General features: G+C 44.3%; 7 protein-coding genes across 7 annotated transcripts; 5 read left to right on the top strand and 2 right to left on the bottom strand.

The window, feature by feature from the left end:
• The first annotated feature begins 1,238 nt into the window (after nucleotides 1-1,238).
• Nucleotides 1,239-1,995, top strand: LOC149475649 (histone H3). The gene has a single exon (XM_089712525.1). The coding sequence runs from the start codon at nucleotides 1,354-1,356 to the stop codon at nucleotides 1,762-1,764; it is 411 nt and encodes a 136-aa protein (XP_089568651.1). The 5' UTR covers nucleotides 1,239-1,353; the 3' UTR covers nucleotides 1,765-1,995.
• Nucleotides 1,996-2,292: 297 nt separating this feature from the next.
• On the bottom strand, nucleotides 2,293-2,921 carry LOC149475648 (histone H4). The gene has a single exon (XM_089712708.1). The coding sequence runs from the start codon at nucleotides 2,864-2,866 to the stop codon at nucleotides 2,555-2,557; it is 312 nt and encodes a 103-aa protein (XP_089568834.1). The 5' UTR covers nucleotides 2,867-2,921; the 3' UTR covers nucleotides 2,293-2,554.
• Nucleotides 2,922-7,538: 4,617 nt separating this feature from the next.
• On the top strand, nucleotides 7,539-8,479 carry LOC149475647 (uncharacterized). Its single transcript, XM_089713150.1, has one exon. The coding sequence runs from the start codon at nucleotides 7,622-7,624 to the stop codon at nucleotides 8,450-8,452; it is 831 nt and encodes a 276-aa protein (XP_089569276.1). The 5' UTR covers nucleotides 7,539-7,621; the 3' UTR covers nucleotides 8,453-8,479.
• Nucleotides 8,480-10,027: 1,548 nt separating this feature from the next.
• LOC149475646 (histone H2A) lies at nucleotides 10,028-10,623 on the top strand. The gene has a single exon (XM_089712587.1). It carries the CDS (start codon nucleotides 10,061-10,063, stop codon nucleotides 10,433-10,435), a length of 375 nt encoding a protein of 124 aa, XP_089568713.1. The 5' UTR covers nucleotides 10,028-10,060; the 3' UTR covers nucleotides 10,436-10,623.
• Nucleotides 10,624-12,328: 1,705 nt separating this feature from the next.
• On the top strand, nucleotides 12,329-12,849 carry LOC149475645 (histone H2B). The gene has a single exon (XM_089712726.1). The coding sequence runs from the start codon at nucleotides 12,350-12,352 to the stop codon at nucleotides 12,722-12,724; it is 375 nt and encodes a 124-aa protein (XP_089568852.1). The 5' UTR covers nucleotides 12,329-12,349; the 3' UTR covers nucleotides 12,725-12,849.
• A 3,410-nt stretch (nucleotides 12,850-16,259) lies between these two features.
• LOC149475644 (histone H3) lies at nucleotides 16,260-17,016 on the top strand. The gene has a single exon (XM_089712527.1). It carries the CDS (start codon nucleotides 16,375-16,377, stop codon nucleotides 16,783-16,785), a length of 411 nt encoding a protein of 136 aa, XP_089568653.1. The 5' UTR covers nucleotides 16,260-16,374; the 3' UTR covers nucleotides 16,786-17,016.
• Nucleotides 17,017-17,313: 297 nt separating this feature from the next.
• On the bottom strand, nucleotides 17,314-17,956 carry LOC149475643 (histone H4). The gene has a single exon (XM_089712547.1). The coding sequence runs from the start codon at nucleotides 17,885-17,887 to the stop codon at nucleotides 17,576-17,578; it is 312 nt and encodes a 103-aa protein (XP_089568673.1). The 5' UTR covers nucleotides 17,888-17,956; the 3' UTR covers nucleotides 17,314-17,575.
• Between the last annotated feature and the right edge of the window lie 3,545 nt (nucleotides 17,957-21,501).

The following is a 21,501-nucleotide window of genomic DNA, read 5'->3' as shown; positions in this document are numbered from 1 at the left end:
TAACGTAACCTAACCTAACCTAACCTAACCTAACGTAACCTAACGTAACCTAACGTAACCTAACGTAACCTAACGTAACCTAACGTAACCTAACGTAACCTAACGTAACCTAACCTAACCTAACCTAACGTAACCTAACGTAACCTAACCTAACCTAACCTAACCTAACGTAACGTAACCTAACGTAACGTAACCTAACGTAACCTAACCTAACCTAACCTAACCTAACCTCTCCTAACCTAACCTCTCCTAACCTAACCTAACCTAACCTAACCTAACCTAACCTATCCTTTTCCACCTTATAGAAATTTTTCCTGACGTATAGAAATTTTCCTGGCTTATATAAATGTTCCTGACTTATAGAAATTTTCCTGGCGTATAGAAATTTTCCGGACTTATGATAATTCTCCTATCTTATAGAAATTTTCCTTTCTTATGGAATAATCAACTTGAAGATTACTCGAGATCTCAAAAACGGCGCAACGGATTTTGATGCGGTTTATTTTAATAGATATAATTTTTAAATGTTCATAAAATTTGCAACCGAACGAGGCCGCGGCGAATTTCTAGTTAGGTATATTATGAACGTATTATGTATTTGTTGGTATTTTTTTTTTTAGTGCTGTTTTGTTTTGGTATACGAAAATACCTATGTAGAGTATGAAGTAAAATAAATATAGTTTGAAAAACTAAAAAACACGCTTTCAAGTTAGATACTTACCACTAAAAAGTAGAAAATAATAATTCTTTAATCTTGTAATCAAGCAATAACCAAGACATATTTTATTTTTGAACGCATTTTTATGAAACTTTGCACCTATGTAGAGTATGTATGAAGTAAAATAAAAAAGTAGAATAATTTCCATCCATTTTGGATAAGACCGTACATGTAAATTTAATGAATAGATCCAGTACGACCATACCATAATGACGAACATAACAATATTATGACATGGGCTGTGTATGACATTGACAATATTATGACAGTGCAGATTGCACATTGCACATTGAAGATCGTTTTTCTTTTTTTTTTTTTGTTTTCGAGTTCGAGTAGTTAATTTTGCATCAGGAATCGTGCAAATCCAACACAAAACTTTGATTATTATTATTTTATCTCTCTTTTCTCGACATACACACCGCGCGAACGGTTACTTATCGATGTCTCTCTCGCACTCGACTACGATGAATAACGAAACGGAGACGAGTGTACCTAATGTGTTTATAAAAACGGCGTCGTACGCGTTTTCGTATTCATTCGAAGCGCAACCACTTCTCCGTGCGGTCGTATTTGTTGTTTTATTTCTCTATAATAAATATAGTGAATTCGAATTTCGAACAAGCCCCCCGGTCACAATGGCTCGCACAAAGCAGACCGCTCGCAAGTCCACCGGTGGAAAGGCGCCGAGGAAGCAGCTCGCCACCAAAGCGGCCCGCAAGAGTGCGCCCGCAACCGGTGGCGTGAAGAAGCCCCATCGCTACAGGCCCGGCACGGTTGCTCTGCGTGAGATTCGTCGCTACCAGAAGAGCACTGAGCTACTGATCCGCAAGTTGCCGTTCCAACGTCTCGTCCGTGAGATAGCGCAGGACTTCAAGACCGACCTCCGCTTCCAGAGCTCGGCCGTCATGGCCCTGCAGGAGGCGAGCGAAGCGTACCTCGTAGGTCTATTTGAAGACACCAATCTGTGCGCTATACACGCTAAGAGAGTGACCATTATGCCAAAGGACATTCAATTGGCCCGCCGTATCCGTGGTGAACGCGCCTAAGATCCGTTTGTTGTTTGCATTGTTCGTGTCTCGTGTCGTGTCGTGTGGTGTGTGGTTTCAATATGAAATAACATAACATAACATGACATAGCACAGAGGACACGTCATCGGACATCGAATGTTAAAAAAAAAGGCCCTTTTCAGGGCCGCACGTGATTCATTTTAATAGTAGGTACCTAACCTAACTATAAACGTTTTCCACTGTGCAGTAACGGAAACATACAACGAAATATCTAATAATATAATGATAATATTGTTATGAGAATGATAAAATGTATTAATATTATTATATTACTATTATAAACAGAAAACTTACCTACCTGATGAATTTTAGATTTTAGTAATGTAATCATTCAGTAGCCATTAACTTTAAATTCTTCTAATGAAATAGTTTTATTTAATATTATAAATGCAAAAGTTGTTGATGGATGGACGTATGTATGTATGTACCTATGTGTTGAACCGATTACAATGAAATTTAGCACACATAATAATAGAGAGATAATAGAGTACAAGTGAAATGATAGTGAGTGTTGTAGTTTTGCGCGCGTGGGGAAACATATCCATAATACAATAATATATAATATTGTGGAATTAATGAATCGTATGCGGCCCTGAAAAGGGCCTTTTTGTTGTTAATTTGTTTGTTTCAAAATCATCGCCGTGGTGGTCGTACGCCCATCTTTATTCGTACCAAGAATAATAATTATTAAAACGCCGAATCGATTGCATGGAATAATTATTGACGTACGTACGAACGGACGGACGATCTTTGAAGTAACACAATTAATTAACCGCCGAATCCGTAGAGGGTACGTCCCTGACGTTTCAGCGCGTACACGACGTCCATTGCGGTGACGGTCTTCCTCTTTGCGTGCTCGGTGTAAGTGACGGCGTCACGGATCACGTTCTCAAGGAATACCTTGAGAACGCCGCGCGTCTCTTCGTATATCAAACCGGATATACGCTTGACGCCACCCCTGCGAGCGAGACGACGGATCGCGGGCTTCGTGATACCCTGGATGTTGTCACGGAGCACCTTCCTGTGCCGCTTAGCGCCACCTTTTCCGAGCCCCTTGCCTCCTTTACCGCGGCCTGTCATATCGCCGACTGTCTTGCGTTATTCTACTCGTTTACTTGCTTACTCGCTGCGTGCCCGAAAGCTTGTGCGCTCCGCGCTTCGGGGGTCTTCGCTCCCACCATCACTGGTGAGGGGAAAGAGTACCGGGGCTAAGCCCCCCAACTCTAGTGTCTCTCGCCTCCCGCCACTACGGGAGGGTCCCTGGATTAACCCCACATCTGTGGGGCTGTTATTTGTTTAATTGTCGCTTGTGCGTTGTTTCTGGTGGTGTTCTAGATACGCAGTCCCCCGCCCAGGCAACCTGCCCACGGCGACTCGGGGTCCGCATTTCCGCTGACTGGGCGATCCGCCCCACCGGGTGAGACCCTTACGGGAAGCCCAGCGAGTGCGGATCAGCGACCATGCGCGGTGGCGACGCGTCCCCTTCGTCCCGGGCCAAGTCGCGCGGGCAGGGCTACGCATCAGTCGCGCTAGCTTTCTATCTTCCATTGTGGAGCTCAAGAATCTTGGAGAGTCCCTGGACGACCGCCGTCACTGGGCTTTCGTCCTTTTGGATCGCATCTAAGACATCTATTAGTATTTGGACCAGTACGGCCACCTCCTCCCTCTGACGGGGCGGGTCGTGGCGCGTTTGGCGTGGGAACTCTCTTGCTCTCGGTTTCTTTTGTTTGTCTTCGGCTGCTGCTGCAGCTCGACCGACTGTTTGGGCGGCTTGCGGCACCTCATTGGGTTCTACGTTGGATGGCGGCGCTTCATTCTTCTTCTTCTTCTTCTTGGACTTCTTCTTTTTCCCCTGTGTGGCCGCCGCTACCGCTTTGGGCATGTTTGCCACGGCCATTAATGAAGCGCCCGTTTGTTCCCCCAGTGGGACGGGTTCTACGGTCATCGGGGCGGGGGGGTCCTTAGGTTTCCCCTTCGGTGGTGGTCTCGTTGAGGCCGTGGGACCGGCCTTCCTATTCCTAGCCTCTCGCTTAAAAACTGGGCAGGAGGCATTGTTAGCAGGGTGCGGCCCTCCGCAGTTGGCGCAGGTCGCTGGTATGTCCTTAGGGCGGCTGCACTCCCTCGCCGCGTGCGCCTCCCCGCATCTTACGCACGCAATTTGACGGTGACAATTGTGTGATGAGTGACGGAACTTTTGGCACCGGTGGCATTGCGCCGGCCCCTTCTTCGCTCGCCAGGCTTCAATCTTGACCCCCGGCATACACAACATTTCATTAATGTTGTATATGGCCGGGGTGGTGTCCGCTTCTCTTTTGATGATGGCGAAAAAAATGCAGCCGGGCCGACCCTTTCTCGCCCTTATTGGTCGTGCATACTCCGCCGTGTGTCCCAGTTCTCTGAAAGCCTCGATTATTTCCTCTGGGGGCGTCTGGCTTGGGAGGCCGCGTATTGCGACCTTAAGATTTCTTTCTTGTGGCGGCGTGTACGCGTGCCACGCGATATTTTCGAGCCCATCCAAGTAGTTCTGGATGACTCGGAATTCGTCGCCATCCTCAGGCATAAATCGGATGCCTTTCCCGTATGGGCGGGCGCTAGGATTCCTTCCTAGGATCTGTTTCAATTTTCGGAAGTGGGCCGACCAGTCGGGGAGCTCATCCACGACTATTGGCGGATACTTCTCTTTTTTGGTGGCAACGGCGGAGGTGCCCTGTGTTACAGGCGGTGGTTGATCTCCCGCGGGGGGTGGGGGGGATCCCGCGACCTTCGCGTATGTTGGCGTTTCTGGGATAAGTCGCTTCTTCGGCCTCTCGTTCTCTACCTCGAGTTCATCGCTTGCGGAGCGGGGGCGCCGCAAGGGGGTATCCGTCGGGGTGGGGGGGGGTTCCCTCGCATCCTCGATTGCAGTCCTCTCCTCCTCTGGAATCGGCTGCGACTTCAAGTTCATTATTTGATCCTTCTTCTTTTTTATGTGTGCGGCCATCGCAGTGTTCATTTCTTCAGAAAAGGCACCCATCAAGACGAGCCGTCTTGTGATTTCAATGTCCTTTTCTAAGCGGGCACGTGGGGATAAAATTTCGCCGGCGTTTTTTGCCGAAGTAGGCTGCTTATAGGGTTCTGGTTCTTCCTCATTGGAGCTCCCATCACCCTCCATAGGGCTGCTTTTTGATGAGCGGCTCTCCGCTCGGTCGACCGCGGTTTCAGTACCTCTGCGGCTCTCCGCTCGGTCAACCTCGGTTTCGATGTCTCTGCGGCTCTCCGTACGGTCGACCTCCATTCCAGTATCCGTAACTCGAACGTTAGGTGGCGCTTCGGTGCCGCGGCTCTCTTGACGGTAAACCCGCGGGTTCGCAGATTGTCCGCCAGGTGGCGCTTGACTGGAGCTTGCCAGTCTGGGGGCGCGTTTGCGTGGCTTCATTTCAGCGATAAGAATGATATTTCACACCGTTGAAATGCAGTTTGGCCCTGAAAAGGGCCTTGGATCTAGATACACTCTTGCTACGAAGAGTTTGGGGAGCGACCACACGGTCCCAGGAGGGGGATCTACAGCCCCTCCTCCTCACGTTTCCCGGTGAGACCCGCTTGTGGGAGGCCGGGAAATGTGAGGAGGCGAGAATAAACCTTCCCTCCGGAATCTAATGTGAAGGCTTCCAACTCCTGGCGGTTACGGCGAAAAATTTTGCAGCAACAAAATCCTCGGTAACCTCAGTCGTGTGCGTGAACCCGTGTGTGCTAGACGTCGACTCGGCGAATCCTGCGCTCCGCGCCATTTCATGTCGGACTTTTATACACACACATTATACACGCGTTTCGCTCGGCTCGCCCTCGACGCGCGACGGAGACGGATAGATATATCGTGCATATCGAGGGACTGCGTTAATAATCTTTGAATAATAATAATAATAACTCAATCACAACAATTGACAACATTTCATTTTTTAATCGCATATTTTAAGAGAAATTAAATAAAAAAAAAAATAACGATAAATGTGATGATGACGTCATACATACGGAGGAATAAAAAATAAAAATACTATCACATTTACACTAGACATTAACAGGGTAGGTATGGCATGTGTCAAATTTCATATTAATGTAATTTTTGTGAATTATTATATAAATAAGTAGCTTGAAATTTTTTGAAATGTATATAATAGATCGTCATTACTTAATTAACTTACTTGTGTTGTTATCATTATCCTTCTAATATTATAAATGTTACTATTTCACGCAAATATTACTGAACTGATTACAATGAACTTGGATTAACACATAGGATAGGTTTTATCCTGTTGAAAAAAAAAAATAAAAATCGACACAGCAAATTAAATAAGTAATTATTATTAACCAACTCTCTATCTATAAATATAGATCCCTCGTAGTTATTAAGTATAGTAGAGCCATTTTAAAATAGGCAACATTTGACAGTTCAACAAAATTCAACAACGTAACCTAGTAACGACGACATAGAATAACAAGATATTTCGTTTTGTTAGAACTGCACATTTGCTTAACTTTTTTCAATTACGACTACATAATATTAATTATAATAATAATGACCGATAAAAGTATTTTTTTTTTTTTAAGATTTCATTTTACTGATAAACCATTCTAAACATAATAAATACCAGAGACGTTACTCTAAAAATCGAAATCTGACATCTAGAATCGAATGCTTCACTTTAATCGATGTTTACTGCGCTCAGGTGCATTACGAAGATTTAAGGAATCTACAACGGTACGACAATAATAATTCATCAAAACATGGATACGTCATTGTCGCTATTGAATTAATCGTAATTGCAGTTGATGATGATGATATTATATATAAGTAACTTAATGATTAGGTAAATAATAAACTATTAATTAACTACCTACATTCGTGTTATTATCGATTCGTCATAATATTGTTACTACTCCTCTGTCTATTATTTAGGTATTGCTTATTATGCGTTATTATGCGACGATATTAAGTTAACACAATAATAATATTATAATAAATACGCAATTGTGAATCGTAGTCTCGTTCTCGCGCGGCCTATATAATATTTTGACAATATTAAAACGTGCGGGCGTTGCGGTGTGGTGTGCGTACTATGTACCTACTAGCTGTTAGTACCTGTGACTGTGAATATAATATTGTGACAAATATGTGACATTTATTTATAATATTGTCATTTCGTTATTGTGGCACATTCGTATTGTTATTATTTTTGTATTTAAAGGACGTTAAACATATTCGACCGATCGCCGAACTGTGTGTGTAGCCGGCCGCGCGGTCGTCGTTTGCGTTATGCTGTTCTACAACAGGTCACATTCATCCCCCTAAAAACCGTCGCAAACATATTATATGGCGATTACGAATAGTTTCACCTTAACGTCTGTATATCAGTGTATTGAGAGAGCCTTTTTCGAAACGACAATCGGTTTAATTACAGGTGAAATGATAATTTTAAAGTTGACACCGCGCACGCGGATAGCCCTTGGCAAAATTTAAACGTCCATCGCTATCGATGCGCTCCTCGAGCGTCGCGCGGGCTTGCACACTACGAGGGCCGATCTCAAAAGGGACGAGAAACATGTGAAACGTATACTTTTAAACGTTAATTTCACGTAAAATATACGTTCGAACGGAGGCATGTTAGTGAAAAGTTTCAAGCGCGACCGCGAGAAAACGTATCTCGATTGCACGGTTCCCCGTGAGGTAAACCGTCCAGTCGATTCCTACACTAGCGACACCGTACGTCGAATACAGTGAAACCTACTAAGTACTACTTATATATACTAATTATTATTACATACTATTGTCGACGTAAAGTTGAATTTTAATTAACAAAAATGGCAGACACCGCAGTCGAAACTGAAACTCCGGCGCCAGCGTCGACGCCCGCGAAGAAAGCGCCCAAAGCATCAGCAGCAGCAGCAGCAGCGGCGTCGGGAGGAGCCAAGAAAGCGGCCAAAGCAAGATTGGCGCACCCGAAGACGTCGGAAATGGTGAACACTGCTATCAGCGATCTCAAAGAGCGTAGCGGCTCTTCCCTGCAGGCGATCAAGAAGTACATATCGGCCACGTACAAGGTGGACGCGGATAAACTGGCGCCGTTCATTAGGAGATATCTCAAGGGCGCCGTCGAATCCGGCACGCTCGTTCAGACGAAGGGCAAGGGCGCATCTGGCTCGTTCAAACTGGAGTCAAAGTCCTCCGCGGCCAAGAAGAAGACCTCTCCGTCGAGCGGAGCCGCCGGCAAGGGCTCCGGAGCGGCGGCGGCCGTCAAGGTGCGCAAATCTGGCGGCGGTGGCAAGGCGCAAGCGGCCGCCAAAAAGACGGCCGTCAACGCAGGCAGCAGGTCCAAGAAGGCGGCGGCAGCCGCCGCCGCAGCAGCGGCCGCAGACTCGTCGTCCTCGCCGTCCAAGTCGAAAGCGTCAGCGGTGAAAGACAAGAAAGTAGCTGCAGGCAGAAAGAAGCCCGCCGCGGCCGCCAAGAAGGCGCCGGCTGCGGGCAAGGCGGCCGCAAAACCCGCCGCAGCAGCGTCGGCCGCCGCGCCGAAGGCTAAGAGGAGTGCCAAACCGCCGACGAAGAAGCCGAAGGCACCGAAACCGAAGAAAGCGGCAACGCCAAAATCCAAAGCGGCCACCGCCAAGAAAGCCTCGGCCGCGTCCAAGAAGTGAACGTGTGGTGTGCGTGCAATCGATCAATCGCAAGCGCAAGCGCAACCTAATTCGACTTCGACGAAGGTTAAGGTTGGAACTGGTTATGCAGTGCAGCGGCGACGGCGAGTGCATCGGGCACAAGTCTCAGCAAAATAGATACATATTATATATTATCTATCGCCAAAAAGCCCTTCTCAGGGCTAACATATATTTTCGAATGCGCACTCACTACGAACGTTAACGTTTCCTTCCAATTTGCGAGGACGAACAAGCAACTTGTAGGTACCTACACAATAAAACTACAATTATTACAATTTTACAAATTACATAATAGTTATGTAACATCATAATATATTATAGTAGCAACTAGCAACATGCATGCACAATATAATAACAACAAGAAAATCAAATCTACTACTAACTAATCTACAGCTTTACGTTAGGTTAGGTTTAGGTTTAGGTTTAGGTTTAGGTTTAGGTTTAGGTTTAGGTTTAGGTTTAGGTTTAGGTTAGGTTAGGTTAGGTTAGGTTAGGTTTCTTAAAAAAAAACTACACAGAAATAGGAGCCCCGCGAAGCGGGGCTCCGTCGACGCGCAATGAAATAAGGAATAAATAAAAAAACATCAAAATATACCTACGTAATACGTACGGTAAACACACACGTTACTTTTTACCTTCAACTTGCAAAATAAAATATTATGTAACTATTCATCGCACACTGCAACACGCTACCACACAGACAGACACAGACACAGACACAGACACAGACACAGACACAGCACAGACACCGCCCGCCCGCCCCACACCAGCGCACGCCGCCCGACCGACCGCCCGCCCGACGCCCGACTCCCGATAGTACATTTTACCGAAACTTACTAAATACCTACTCTCTAAAATCTATACATACCTACTGCTATGAATAATTATTAATTATTATTGATGGTTGTCTAGACAACACAGTCTGTTTCTGTCACCTGACAAGTTACTTTAAAAACAATCAACCACGGTACAGATACAAACTGTCTTTTCGACATCGTCATAGATTGTGACGTACGTACTAATCATTATTATTATGAGTAACTAGCGGTCCGCCCCGGCTTCGCCCGTGGTACATGTTTACGTTTTCTCTACGTAAGAACCATCCTCGTACTTCAAGGAATATAATAAAAAAAAAAGAATTATCGAAATCGGTTCAGCCGTTCTCGAGTTATGCGCTTACCAACACATGTTGCGATTCATTTTTATATATAAGAAGAAGAAGAAGAAAGAAGAAGAAGAAGATAATAATATTTGGGGATGCTGTACACTGAATCAAAAAAAAAAAAATATCATTTTGCATGTATGTTAAGAGATGAAGCCTCGCTTAAATAAAAATATAAATAAAATATGTACATAACAATATAAATTATTATTATTTGACACGGTCGTGTTCACTGCGCATCGCTCGTCGTTTGTGTTCGCTCGCATTTCACGGCGTCATGCCCACCGCAATCACTAGGACGCGTAGCCGTTATATATTAAATCAGATGGTGTCTTAAAAAAAAAACATACTTTAGTGATCGGCGCGTATCGTTGTACGTATCAGTTTTTCGTTTATTATAATATTATCAAAGAAAACGGTAAATAATGTCTGGACGCGGTAAAGGCGGTAAAGTGAAGGGGAAGGCAAAGTCACGTTCCAACCGTGCCGGTCTGCAGTTCCCCGTCGGCCGTATTCACAGATTGCTCAGGAAGGGCAATTACGCTGAGCGCGTGGGCGCCGGTGCCCCGGTCTACCTGGCGGCCGTGATGGAGTACCTGGCGGCTGAAGTTCTCGAGTTGGCCGGCAACGCGGCGCGCGACAACAAGAAGACTAGAATTATTCCGAGACATCTGCAATTGGCCATACGTAACGACGAAGAGCTGAACAAGCTCCTCTCCGGCGTGACCATAGCACAGGGCGGTGTATTGCCTAACATTCAGGCTGTGCTGCTGCCCAAGAAGACGGAGAAGAAGGCCTAATTGGATTGCATTGCATTTACCAATAACGCTACAATTACATATTTTTATGTATGTTCATCATAATATTATGAATTGTTCAAAAGGCCCTTTTCAGGGCCGCAATATATGTCTTGACAACAACGATAGATAGAGTTTCTAGCAGCCTAAACTCTCATCTCTTCAGTGATCGTTTACCATTTGACACGTACCAGAACATGAATAATATTAATCTATGTGTTTCGCCCGCATTTAATATTATATTATAATATAGCCTTTAACCCTAGAACCGTATCCATATTAGAATTTCATTAACGCTACCCAGGTGTACAAGACGTGTAGGTACCCCGATGAAAAAAAAGTAACATTCATTTGAGTATTTTTAATTTAATTTATAATGGCATTTTTGTATTTGATCAGTAGTTCCTGAGATTAGCGCGTTCAAACAAACAAACTCTTCAGCTTTATAATATTAGGATATAGATAAGAATTATACATAATTATTATAGATGTTTAGTTTATAATAAACCTTCTTGTTGAACGCATCAAAATCCGTTCCATTTTATGTTTGTTTGTAATATATATAATAACTAGCTGTGCCCCGCGGTTTCACCCGCATTGCTCCGCTCCTATTGGTCTTAGCGTGATTATATATAGCCTATAATAGCCTTCCTCGATAAATGGGCTATCTAACACCGAAAGAATTTCTGAAATTCGATTAGTAGTTCCTGAGATTAGCGTGTTCAAATAAACAAACAAACAAACTCTTCAGCTTTATAATATTAATTATAGATAATGTTCGTTCGTTAATCGTTTTCGTCAAGCGGGAAACTTGGAATATTGAAACTGTTTGGCGAGGCGAGCAACTGTTTTCATACTTCGTATTGTGTAAGCTGGAAATTTAAATAAATGTTAAATCAAGTAAAATTTTTAATAAATAGGTACTTGCTATTGTTTGGATACTATAGATTTATTTATTTATCATTTTATTTGATTTTGATATTTTATTTAAAGAAAAACCCGTTCCCGTAGGATTTCCGGGATAAAACCTTCTAATCTTATGTCCTTTCTCGGGTATCAAAATATCTCTAAGTATACCAAATTTCATGCAAATTGGTTCAGTAGTTAAGGCGTGATTGAGTAACAGACATACAGACAGAGTTACTTTCGCATTTATAATATTAGTATGGATAACAACAAACAATTGATGGAAAATTACCATACCTTTCAATGCTGCCTGCCTTTCAATTTTCTCGGTTTTGGAGACGACTGTATATTATGTTTTTATGTTTCCATATTATGCTTTCCAGAAATAAAGACGATGCTTAATTTGTGTGTGCACATGCATGCACATTTTTGTGGTTATCCTAAAAACAAATTAATAATAAATTATATACCATCATGATTAAGCTCGATATTTTTATACATGTTACATAATTTTTTTCACTCACAACCATTTTATTATATTAATTATTAATATAACAACGCGATGCGATTTCATGTACTATCTTTGAATCAATATTATAATTATTTTGACAGACATCGTCAGTTTGATTTATTGGTGTCAATTTAAAAAAAAAAAGAAAAGTTTAACACAAATAAGGTTTCATATCTTTAATTAAGTTAAGATATTAAATAAAATCCTCCTTGGTGATTCCCAATTCGACTGTAGTCTGTACTGTTATTTTACCTCAGCCTTATGTGATTTAAAAAAATAAATAAAATGCCAAATGTAAACATCTAAATGATTCACCGCATGTTCACCGCCCACTGTGTGGAGGGGACGCTTACGCTCCACGGTATTGGCCGATAACCAAAAGTGCTAGCTCGCATTACTAACCGACGGCCGTAACGCCGTGTGGCGCGATCTAGACCGGTTTTTGAACCGAAAAATTTTATACAGTTTCTATTGATTGAACTTATACTACAACAAGCAACATGCCGCCAAAAACGAGTGGAAAGGCCGCCAAGAAGTCCGGCAAAGCGCAGAAGAACATCTCGAAGTCTGACAAGAAAAAGAAGAAGCACAAGAGGAAGGAGAGCTACGCCATTTACATTTACAAGGTGCTCAAGCAGGTCCACCCCGACACCGGTATCTCCTCGAAGGCCATGTCCATCATGAACTCGTTCGTGAACGACATTTTCGAGCGCATCGCCGCGGAGGCGTCCCGGCTCGCTCACTACAACAAGCGGTCGACCATCACGTCGCGAGAGGTGCAAACCTCCGTGCGGCTGCTGCTGCCCGGCGAGCTCGCCAAGCACGCGGTCAGCGAGGGCACAAAGGCTGTCACCAAGTACACGAGCTCCAAGTGAGCGGTGAGCGGTCGTCGGGACAACGGCGTGGCGTGTTCGACTTATCGAACGCCCGCTCGCTCGCGTTTTGTGTTTATTATTATTATATACTATCAAAACAACAACGGCCCTTTTCAGGGCCACAATATATTTCATGAATGAATTGTGTGTGTGTGTACACGCCAAAAATACGTTTCTCCAACACGAACAACAGCAGTGAGAAAAAAAAAAACCTAAATTTGTAAGTAATTTTGAAATTCGAATTTCGAATTATACGTTCAACAATAATTATTAACGTTGGTCATATTTTGTGGGTATGATTTATTTTATTTTATTTACAAACTAGGGCTTCGCCCGTGGTACATATTATTTCGCAATAATAAAAAGTAGCCTATGTATGTTCTTTCTCAGCGTCTAAAGATTGTCTGTGCCAAATTTCATCAAAATCGGTCCAGTAGTTTTGATGATGAGCCTATTCATTAACAAACAAAGTTTTCCTCTTTATAATATTAGTGTAGATACAATATTATGATTGTCAGATCTACCAACCCGATATGCACACAACATTTCATGAGAATCGATCGAGCCGTTTCGTAGGAGTTTAACTTTAATTGGTTTAGATTATACAGAAGAATAAAATATAATCTAAAAATCTATATAGGTAGGTAGGTAGGTAGGTAGGTAGGTACGTACAATATAAAAATGAGACCCGTTTCGCGTTGTCACGGCATCACGTGTGAACGGCTGAACCGATTTCGATAATTCTTTCTTATCAAGTATATTCCTTATTATAATATTAGGATATAGATAAAAATTATACATAATTATTATAGATGTTTAGTTTATAATAAACCTTCTTGTTGAACGCATCAAAATCCGTTCCGTTTCATTTTATGTTTGTTTGTAATATAATATATATAATAATAACAACAAACAATTGATGGAAAATTACCATACCTTTCAATGCTGCCTGCCTTTCAATTTTCTCGGTTTTGGAGACGACTGTATATTATGTTTTTATGTTTCCATATTATGCTTTCCAGAAATAAAGACGATGCTTAATTTGTGTGTGCACATGCATGCACATTTTTGCGGTTATCCTAAAAACAAATTCATAATAAATTATATACCATCATGATTTGGCTCGATATTTTTATACATGTTACATAATTTTTTTTCACTCACAACCATTTTATTACTTATATATTAATATAACAACGCAATGCGATTTCATGTACTATCTTTGAATCAATATTATATTTATTTTGACAGACATCGTCAGTTTGATTTATTGGTGTCAATTTAAAAAAATAAAAAAGTTTAACACAAATAAGGTTTCATATCTTTAATTAAGTTAAGATATTAAATAAAATCCTCCTTGATGATTCCCAATTCGACTGTAGTCTGTACTGTTATTTTACCTCAGCCTTATGTCAAAACGTAAATTTAATTGATATACAACAAAAAATTAATATTAATTATTAAATGGAGAAATAATTAAACTTGTACAGTTAATTTGAAGTTATTTTTTTTTTTTAATAACTGTTTAACAAATAAATGGTAGATTGATTAGTTATCGCCCGCGGCTGTGCCTGCATTGTTCAGAACGTAACAAATTATATATACTAAAAGCTTCCTCGAGATGCAGCCTATCTATTGAAATAAACCGCATCAAAATCGGTTCTCTAGTTTTAATTATACAAATTTATATAGGGAATATAGCACACACGGACAGACATTCAAACCGATTTTCTGTTATATTTATATAGTTTTGTGTTTTGCAATAGTTTTGGTAAATTAATATTTTGTACTAGATTTCCGCCCGCGGCTTCGCCCGCGTTTTCAAAGGAAAACCCGCATAGTTCCCGTTCCCGCGGGATTTCCGGGATAAAACCTACCCTATGTGTTAATCCAAGTTACCTTCTATATGTGTGCTAAATTTCATTGTAATCGGTTCAGTAGTATTTTTCCGGACGTATAGAAATTTTCCTGGCGTATGGAAATTTTCCGGACTGAGAAAATTTTTCCTAACCTAACCTAACCCAACCTAACCTAACCTAACCTAACCTAACCTAACCTAACGTAACCTAACGTAACCTAACGTAACGTAACCTAACCTAACCTAACCTAACCTAACCTAACCTAACGTAACCTAACGTAACCTAACCTAACCTAACCTAACCTAACCTAACCTAACCTAACGTAACCTAACGTAACCTAACGTAACCTAACGTAACCTAACGTAACCTAACCTAACGTAACCTAACGTAACCTAACCTAACCTAACGTAACGTAACCTAACGTAACCTAACGTAACCTAACGTAACCTAACCTAACCTAACCTAACCTAACGTAACCTAACGTAACCTAACGTAACCTAACGTAACCTAACGTAACCTAACGTAACCTAACGTAACCTAACGTAACCTAACCTAACCTAACCTAACGTAACCTAACGTAACCTAACCTAACCTAACCTAACCTAACGTAACGTAACCTAACGTAACGTAACCTAACGTAACCTAACCTAACCTAACCTAACCTAACCTCTCCTAACCTAACCTCTCCTAACCTAACCTAACCTAACCTAACCTAACCTAACCTATCCTTTTCCACCTTATAGAAATTTTTCCTGACGTATAGAAATTTTCCTGGCTTATATAAATGTTCCTGACTTATAGAAATTTTCCTGGCGTATAGAAATTTTCCGGACTTATGATAATTCTCCTATCTTATAGAAATTTTCCTTTCTTATGGAATAATCAACTTGAAGATTACTCGAGATCTCAAAAACGGCGCAACGGATTTTGATGCGGTTTATTTTAATAGATATAATTTTTAAATGTTCATAAAATTTGCAACCGAACGAGGCCGCGGCGAATTTCTAGTTAGGTATATTATGAACGTATTATGTATTTGTTGGTATTTTTTTTTTTAGTGCTGTTTTGTTTTGGTATACGAAAATACCTATGTAGAGTATGAAGTAAAATAAATATAGTTTGAAAAACTAAAAAACACGCTTTCAAGTTAGATACTTACCACTAAAAAGTAGAAAATAATAATTCTTTAATCTTGTAATCAAGCAATAACCAAGACATATTTTATTTTTGAACGCATTTTTATGAAACTTTGCACCTATGTAGAGTATGTATGAAGTAAAATAAAAAAGTAGAATAATTTCCATCCATTTTGGATAAGACCGTACATGTAAATTTAATGAATAGATCCAGTACGACCATACCATAATGACGAACATAACAATATTATGACATGGGCTGTGTATGACATTGACAATATTATGACAGTGCAGATTGCACATTGCACATTGAAGATCGTTTTTCTTTTTTTTTTTTTGTTTTCGAGTTCGAGTAGTTAATTTTGCATCAGGAATCGTGCAAATCCAACACAAAACTTTGATTATTATTATTTTATCTCTCTTTTCTCGACATACACACCGCGCGAACGGTTACTTATCGATGTCTCTCTCGCACTCGACTACGATGAATAACGAAACGGAGACGAGTGTACCTAATGTGTTTATAAAAACGGCGTCGTACGCGTTTTCGTATTCATTCGAAGCGCAACCACTTCTCCGTGCGGTCGTATTTGTTGTTTTATTTCTCTATAATAAATATAGTGAATTCGAATTTCGAACAAGCCCCCCGGTCACAATGGCTCGCACAAAGCAGACCGCTCGCAAGTCCACCGGTGGAAAGGCGCCGAGGAAGCAGCTCGCCACCAAAGCGGCCCGCAAGAGTGCGCCCGCAACCGGTGGCGTGAAGAAGCCCCATCGCTACAGGCCCGGCACGGTTGCTCTGCGTGAGATTCGTCGCTACCAGAAGAGCACTGAGCTACTGATCCGCAAGTTGCCGTTCCAACGTCTCGTCCGTGAGATAGCGCAGGACTTCAAGACCGACCTCCGCTTCCAGAGCTCGGCCGTCATGGCCCTGCAGGAGGCGAGCGAAGCGTACCTCGTAGGTCTATTTGAAGACACCAATCTGTGCGCTATACACGCTAAGAGAGTGACCATTATGCCAAAGGACATTCAATTGGCCCGCCGTATCCGTGGTGAACGCGCCTAAGATCCGTTTGTTGTTTGCATTGTTCGTGTCTCGTGTCGTGTCGTGTGGTGTGTGGTTTCAATATGAAATAACATAACATAACATGACATAGCACAGAGGACACGTCATCGGACATCGAATGTTAAAAAAAAAGGCCCTTTTCAGGGCCGCACGTGATTCATTTTAATAGTAGGTACCTAACCTAACTATAAACGTTTTCCACTGTGCAGTAACGGAAACATACAACGAAATATCTAATAATATAATGATAATATTGTTATGAGAATGATAAAATGTATTAATATTATTATATTACTATTATAAACAGAAAACTTACCTACCTGATGAATTTTAGATTTTAGTAATGTAATCATTCAGTAGCCATTAACTTTAAATTCTTCTAATGAAATAGTTTTATTTAATATTATAAATGCAAAAGTTGTTGATGGATGGACGTATGTATGTATGTACCTATGTGTTGAACCGATTACAATGAAATTTAGCACACATAATAATAGAGAGATAATAGAGTACAAGTGAAATGATAGTGAGTGTTGTAGTTTTGCGCGCGTGGGGAAACATATCCATAATACAATAATATATAATATTGTGGAATTAATGAATCGTATGCGGCCCTGAAAAGGGCCTTTTTGTTGTTAATTTGTTTGTTTCAAAATCATCGCCGTGGTGGTCGTACGCCCATCTTTATTCGTACCAAGAATAATAATTATTAAAACGCCGAATCGATTGCATGGAATAATTATTGACGTACGTACGAACGGACGGACGATCTTTGAAGTAACACAATTAATTAACCGCCGAATCCGTAGAGGGTACGTCCCTGACGTTTCAGCGCGTACACGACGTCCATTGCGGTGACGGTCTTCCTCTTTGCGTGCTCGGTGTAAGTGACGGCGTCACGGATCACGTTCTCAAGGAATACCTTGAGAACGCCGCGCGTCTCTTCGTATATCAAACCGGATATACGCTTGACGCCACCCCTGCGAGCGAGACGACGGATCGCGGGCTTCGTGATACCCTGGATGTTGTCACGGAGCACCTTCCTGTGCCGCTTAGCGCCACCTTTTCCGAGCCCCTTGCCTCCTTTACCGCGGCCTGTCATATCGCCGACTGTCTTGCGTTATTCTACTCGTTTACTTGCTTACTCGCTGCGTGCCCGAAAGCTTGTGCGCTCCGCGCCTTCGGGGTCTTCGCTCCCACCATCACTGGTGAGGGGAAAGAGTACCGGGGCTACGCCCCCCAACTCTGGTGTCTCTCGCCTCCCGCCACTACGGGAGGGTCCCTGGGTTAACCCCACATCTGTGGGGCTGTTATTTGTTCAGTTGTCGCTTGTGCGTTGTTTCTGGTGGTGTTCTATACGCAGTCCCCCGCCCAGGCAACCTGCCCACGGCGACTCGGGGTTTGCGTTTCCGCGAACCGGGCGATCCGCCCCACCGGGTGAGACCCTTAAGGGAGGCCCAGCGAGTGCGGATCAGCGACCGTGTGCGGTGGCGACGCATCCCCCTCGTCCCGGGCCAAGTCGCGCGGGTAGGGTTTCGCGTCAATCACGCTGGCTCTCCAAGGTGCTATGCTTTGGAGGTGCTCATAGTTCGATCTATCGGCTTTTTCAAAGATTTTCTTTGCTTGCTCTTTGATGATCTTTTCGAGGGGCTCCACTCCCAAGTCCCTTTCAATAGTGGAGTTGCGGACGTATCTGGGGGCGTCGACGATAACTCGCAGAGTGCGCGACTGAGCCGTCTTTATTTTCTTTTTGCTGGCCTGTGAGATGTAGCCGTACCAGACTGGAGCGGCGTACAAGATCTTGGGTTTAACGTATGTATTGTAGAGTCTCAGCTTCAGTCTGGTAGGCAAGCTGGACGTGAAAATCGGTCTCAGTCGCACAGCTGCGACCTGTGCCTGGCGAGCGGCTTTCAGGGCTTGGTGATTAAAGGCTAGGCGCCTGTCAATCTCCACCCCCAGATACGTGGCCTTGCTTGACCATGGGATCCTTGTCTCTTGGAACTCTACATTTGCCGGGTTTGGAGCACAACCCATGCAAATTGCTTGCGACTTCTTGGGATTCACCCGGAGCCTCCATCTGTCCAGCCACTCCGGCAGCTCGTCAAGCATTTTCTGCATCTTGATAGCGGCATGGTTACGGTTGAGCGATGTCGCTATGTACGCCGTGTCGTCCGCGAACAGGGATAATTGGGAGTCCGCCCTGTTCGGGATATCGTCCGTGTACACGGCGTACAAGTGCGGTGACAGGCAGCTGCCCTGTGGGACTCCGGCTTCAATCTTCCTAGTGGTGGAGAAGGCACCACCTATGCGGACCTGAAAAGCCCGGTCCTCCAGGAAGCTCCGAATGAAGTTGAGGACGTAGTGTGGACAGCTTAACTTGCTCAACTTGAATAGGAGGCCCTCGTGCCACACCTTGTCAAAGGCCTTCTCCATGTCCAAGAACACTGCAACTGCCGCTTCCTTTTTGTTTTTGGCTGCTACGAGGGAATGAATGACTCTGGACAGTTGCAGTGTTGTGCTGTGTTCTGTCCGGAACCCAAATTGCTCCTCTCTTGGTGTGAAGTGTGGTGAGAACCGTCGCAAAACCAGTCGTTCGAGCACCTTGGACATGGAGGGCAGTAGAGATATGGGCCTGTACCCATCGGGCCTTGTTTGGTCCTTTCCCTGCTTGGGGAGCATCACAACAACGGCAGTCTTCCACATCAGGGGGACATGGCCCAGCCTAAGGCACCCGTTATATACGCGGCAGAGCGCCGCAACCGCTCTTCGGTGCAAGTTTCTTAGGGCCAGGTTGGGTATGGAGTCATTCCCCGGCGCTTTCTTTGGCTTCAAGTCTCTGATCGCCTTTTTTAGCTCCCCTGGGGACACCGCCTTGATTTCCTCCCGAGGGCGCGGTCCGGCGAATACTTCTTGGAGCGTGACCTCCACCGCTCTGGCGTGCGCTCTGTCCACTGTTGGGAATGGTCTAAAGGTGCTGGCGAGGTGGTCAGCCAGCAGCTCCGCCCTTTGTGTCGGGTCGTAAATAAGACCGCTCTCCGTCCTCAGTGGCAGGGTAGGGACGGCTTCGCTCGTGAGTGCCTTGCATATTCCATACAGGGCTTCATCGTTGTCCACCGCTGCGTCCATCTTTTCCTCCCATTCAGCTGTCCTCTGTTTTCTAAGCAGTTCTTTCATTTCTTCGTCCAGTCGGTTTAGTCGACTACGGAGCGTTGGGCACCTGGTTTTTTGCCATTCTTTCCTAAGTCTGCGCTTCTCTTGTATCCTGGTTTCCAGGTGTCTTGGCAGTGGCTGTCGCTGTCGGTCTCGGAAGCTCGGTTCAGATGAAGTGTTTTTCAGAGCCTCTTGAATGTTCGAAGTAATGTCCCAGACATACTTGTCAATGTCCTCTCTACTTCTTATCGGTCCTGCTGTGATACCGGCTGTCTTTTCTGTGAAGGCCTCCCAGTTAGTTTTTCCCCTTCCGGGGGCTGGTGGAATGGTTGTCGGGGGAGCTGTGGTGGTTACCACAACTGGGTGATGGTCTGACCCCAGATTGTCCTCCAGGACCTCTTGTGTGAGCCCACCAGCAAAGGCCCGGGTGACTGCGAAGTCTATGGTACTCGGCATATGTGTATGCGTGTCCGGGTAATGTGTTGGCACACCCGGACTGTGGATGATGGCACCAATGTGGTTTAGGGTGGCCGAAAGTCGTATGCCAGCGGTGTTGGTATTCGGTCCACCCCATTCCATATTTTGGGCATTCCAGTCTCCCATGGCTATTGTGGGGACGTCTTGTTGGGGAGTGAAGATCGCCTCCATGTCGCCTCTGATGACTGCGGCGCCTCCTCCCGGTCGGTAGATGCTGAAGATCCTAGTAGCCGATCCCCGGATTTCGACCTCAATCCCCAGGGCGTTTATAGCTTCCAGTGTGTAGGGGGCTAAGACTTGGTGGATTATCGTTCTCTTGACAAGGACGGCTAGTCCACGGTATGCTCTTCCTGCCTGGTCCACCTGGTCCTCTCTGTACATGTGGTATCCTGGGAACCTAAGCTTATCCCTTGCCGCCATATGGGTCTCCGAAATCAGGGCGATATTGATTCTGTATTCATGTAGGACCTGCTTTAGCAGCGCGGCCTTCTGCCGCAGGCCCCGAGCGTTCCAGTAGAGAATTCTTAGACTATCCATTATGGAGCTCTAAAATTTTGGACAGTCCTTGGACGACCGCCGTCACAGGGCTCTCGTCATTGAGTACGGCGTTCAGTACATCGATCATGATCTTGACCAGCACGGCCACCTCTTCCTTCTGCCGGGGCGAATCGTGGCGCGCCTGACGTGGGATTCTTCTTGTATTTTCGGGCGGTTGCTCGTCCTTGGCTGCTGTTGCCGCTCGACTGTCCGGTTGGGCGGTTGTTGGCTCCTCATTGGGCGGCTGTGTCTGCTTCTTCTTCTTCTTTGGCTTCTTCTTTTTGCCTTGTGTGGCCGCCGCTGCCGCTTTAGGCATGTTGGCCACGGCCATCAATGAGGCACCCGTCTGTTCGCCCAGCGGGACGGGTTCTACGGTCGTCGGGGCGGGGGGGTCCTCGGGTTTCCCCTTCGGCGGTCTCGTCGTGGCCGTGGGGCCGGCCTTCTTGTTCCTTGCCTCACGTTTAAACACAGGGCAGGAGGCATTGTTAGCCGGGTGCGGCCCTCCGCAGTTTGCGCATGTCGCCGGCATGTCTTTAGGGCGGCTGCACTCTT

This window comes from Colias philodice, chromosome 29 (assembly GCF_061535455.1).
Source record: "Colias philodice isolate Cphi_HAF_F1 chromosome 29, ilColPhil1 Martin Lab GWU primary, whole genome shotgun sequence".
Classification (NCBI taxonomy): domain Eukaryota; kingdom Metazoa; phylum Arthropoda; class Insecta; order Lepidoptera; family Pieridae; genus Colias; species Colias philodice.
This window is presented reverse-complemented; position numbering and strand designations above follow the sequence as displayed.

Excerpts from the sequence above, each read along its gene's own strand:
- LOC149475649 (XM_089712525.1), top strand. The coding sequence starts at position 1,354 with ATGGCTCGCACAAAGCAGACCGCTCGCAAGTCCACCGGTGGAAAGGCG.
- LOC149475648 (XM_089712708.1), bottom strand. The coding sequence starts at position 2,866 with ATGACAGGCCGCGGTAAAGGAGGCAAGGGGCTCGGAAAAGGTGGCGCT.
- LOC149475647 (XM_089713150.1), top strand. The coding sequence starts at position 7,622 with ATGGCAGACACCGCAGTCGAAACTGAAACTCCGGCGCCAGCGTCGACG.
- LOC149475646 (XM_089712587.1), top strand. The coding sequence starts at position 10,061 with ATGTCTGGACGCGGTAAAGGCGGTAAAGTGAAGGGGAAGGCAAAGTCA.
- LOC149475645 (XM_089712726.1), top strand. The coding sequence starts at position 12,350 with ATGCCGCCAAAAACGAGTGGAAAGGCCGCCAAGAAGTCCGGCAAAGCG.
- LOC149475644 (XM_089712527.1), top strand. The coding sequence starts at position 16,375 with ATGGCTCGCACAAAGCAGACCGCTCGCAAGTCCACCGGTGGAAAGGCG.
- LOC149475643 (XM_089712547.1), bottom strand. The coding sequence starts at position 17,887 with ATGACAGGCCGCGGTAAAGGAGGCAAGGGGCTCGGAAAAGGTGGCGCT.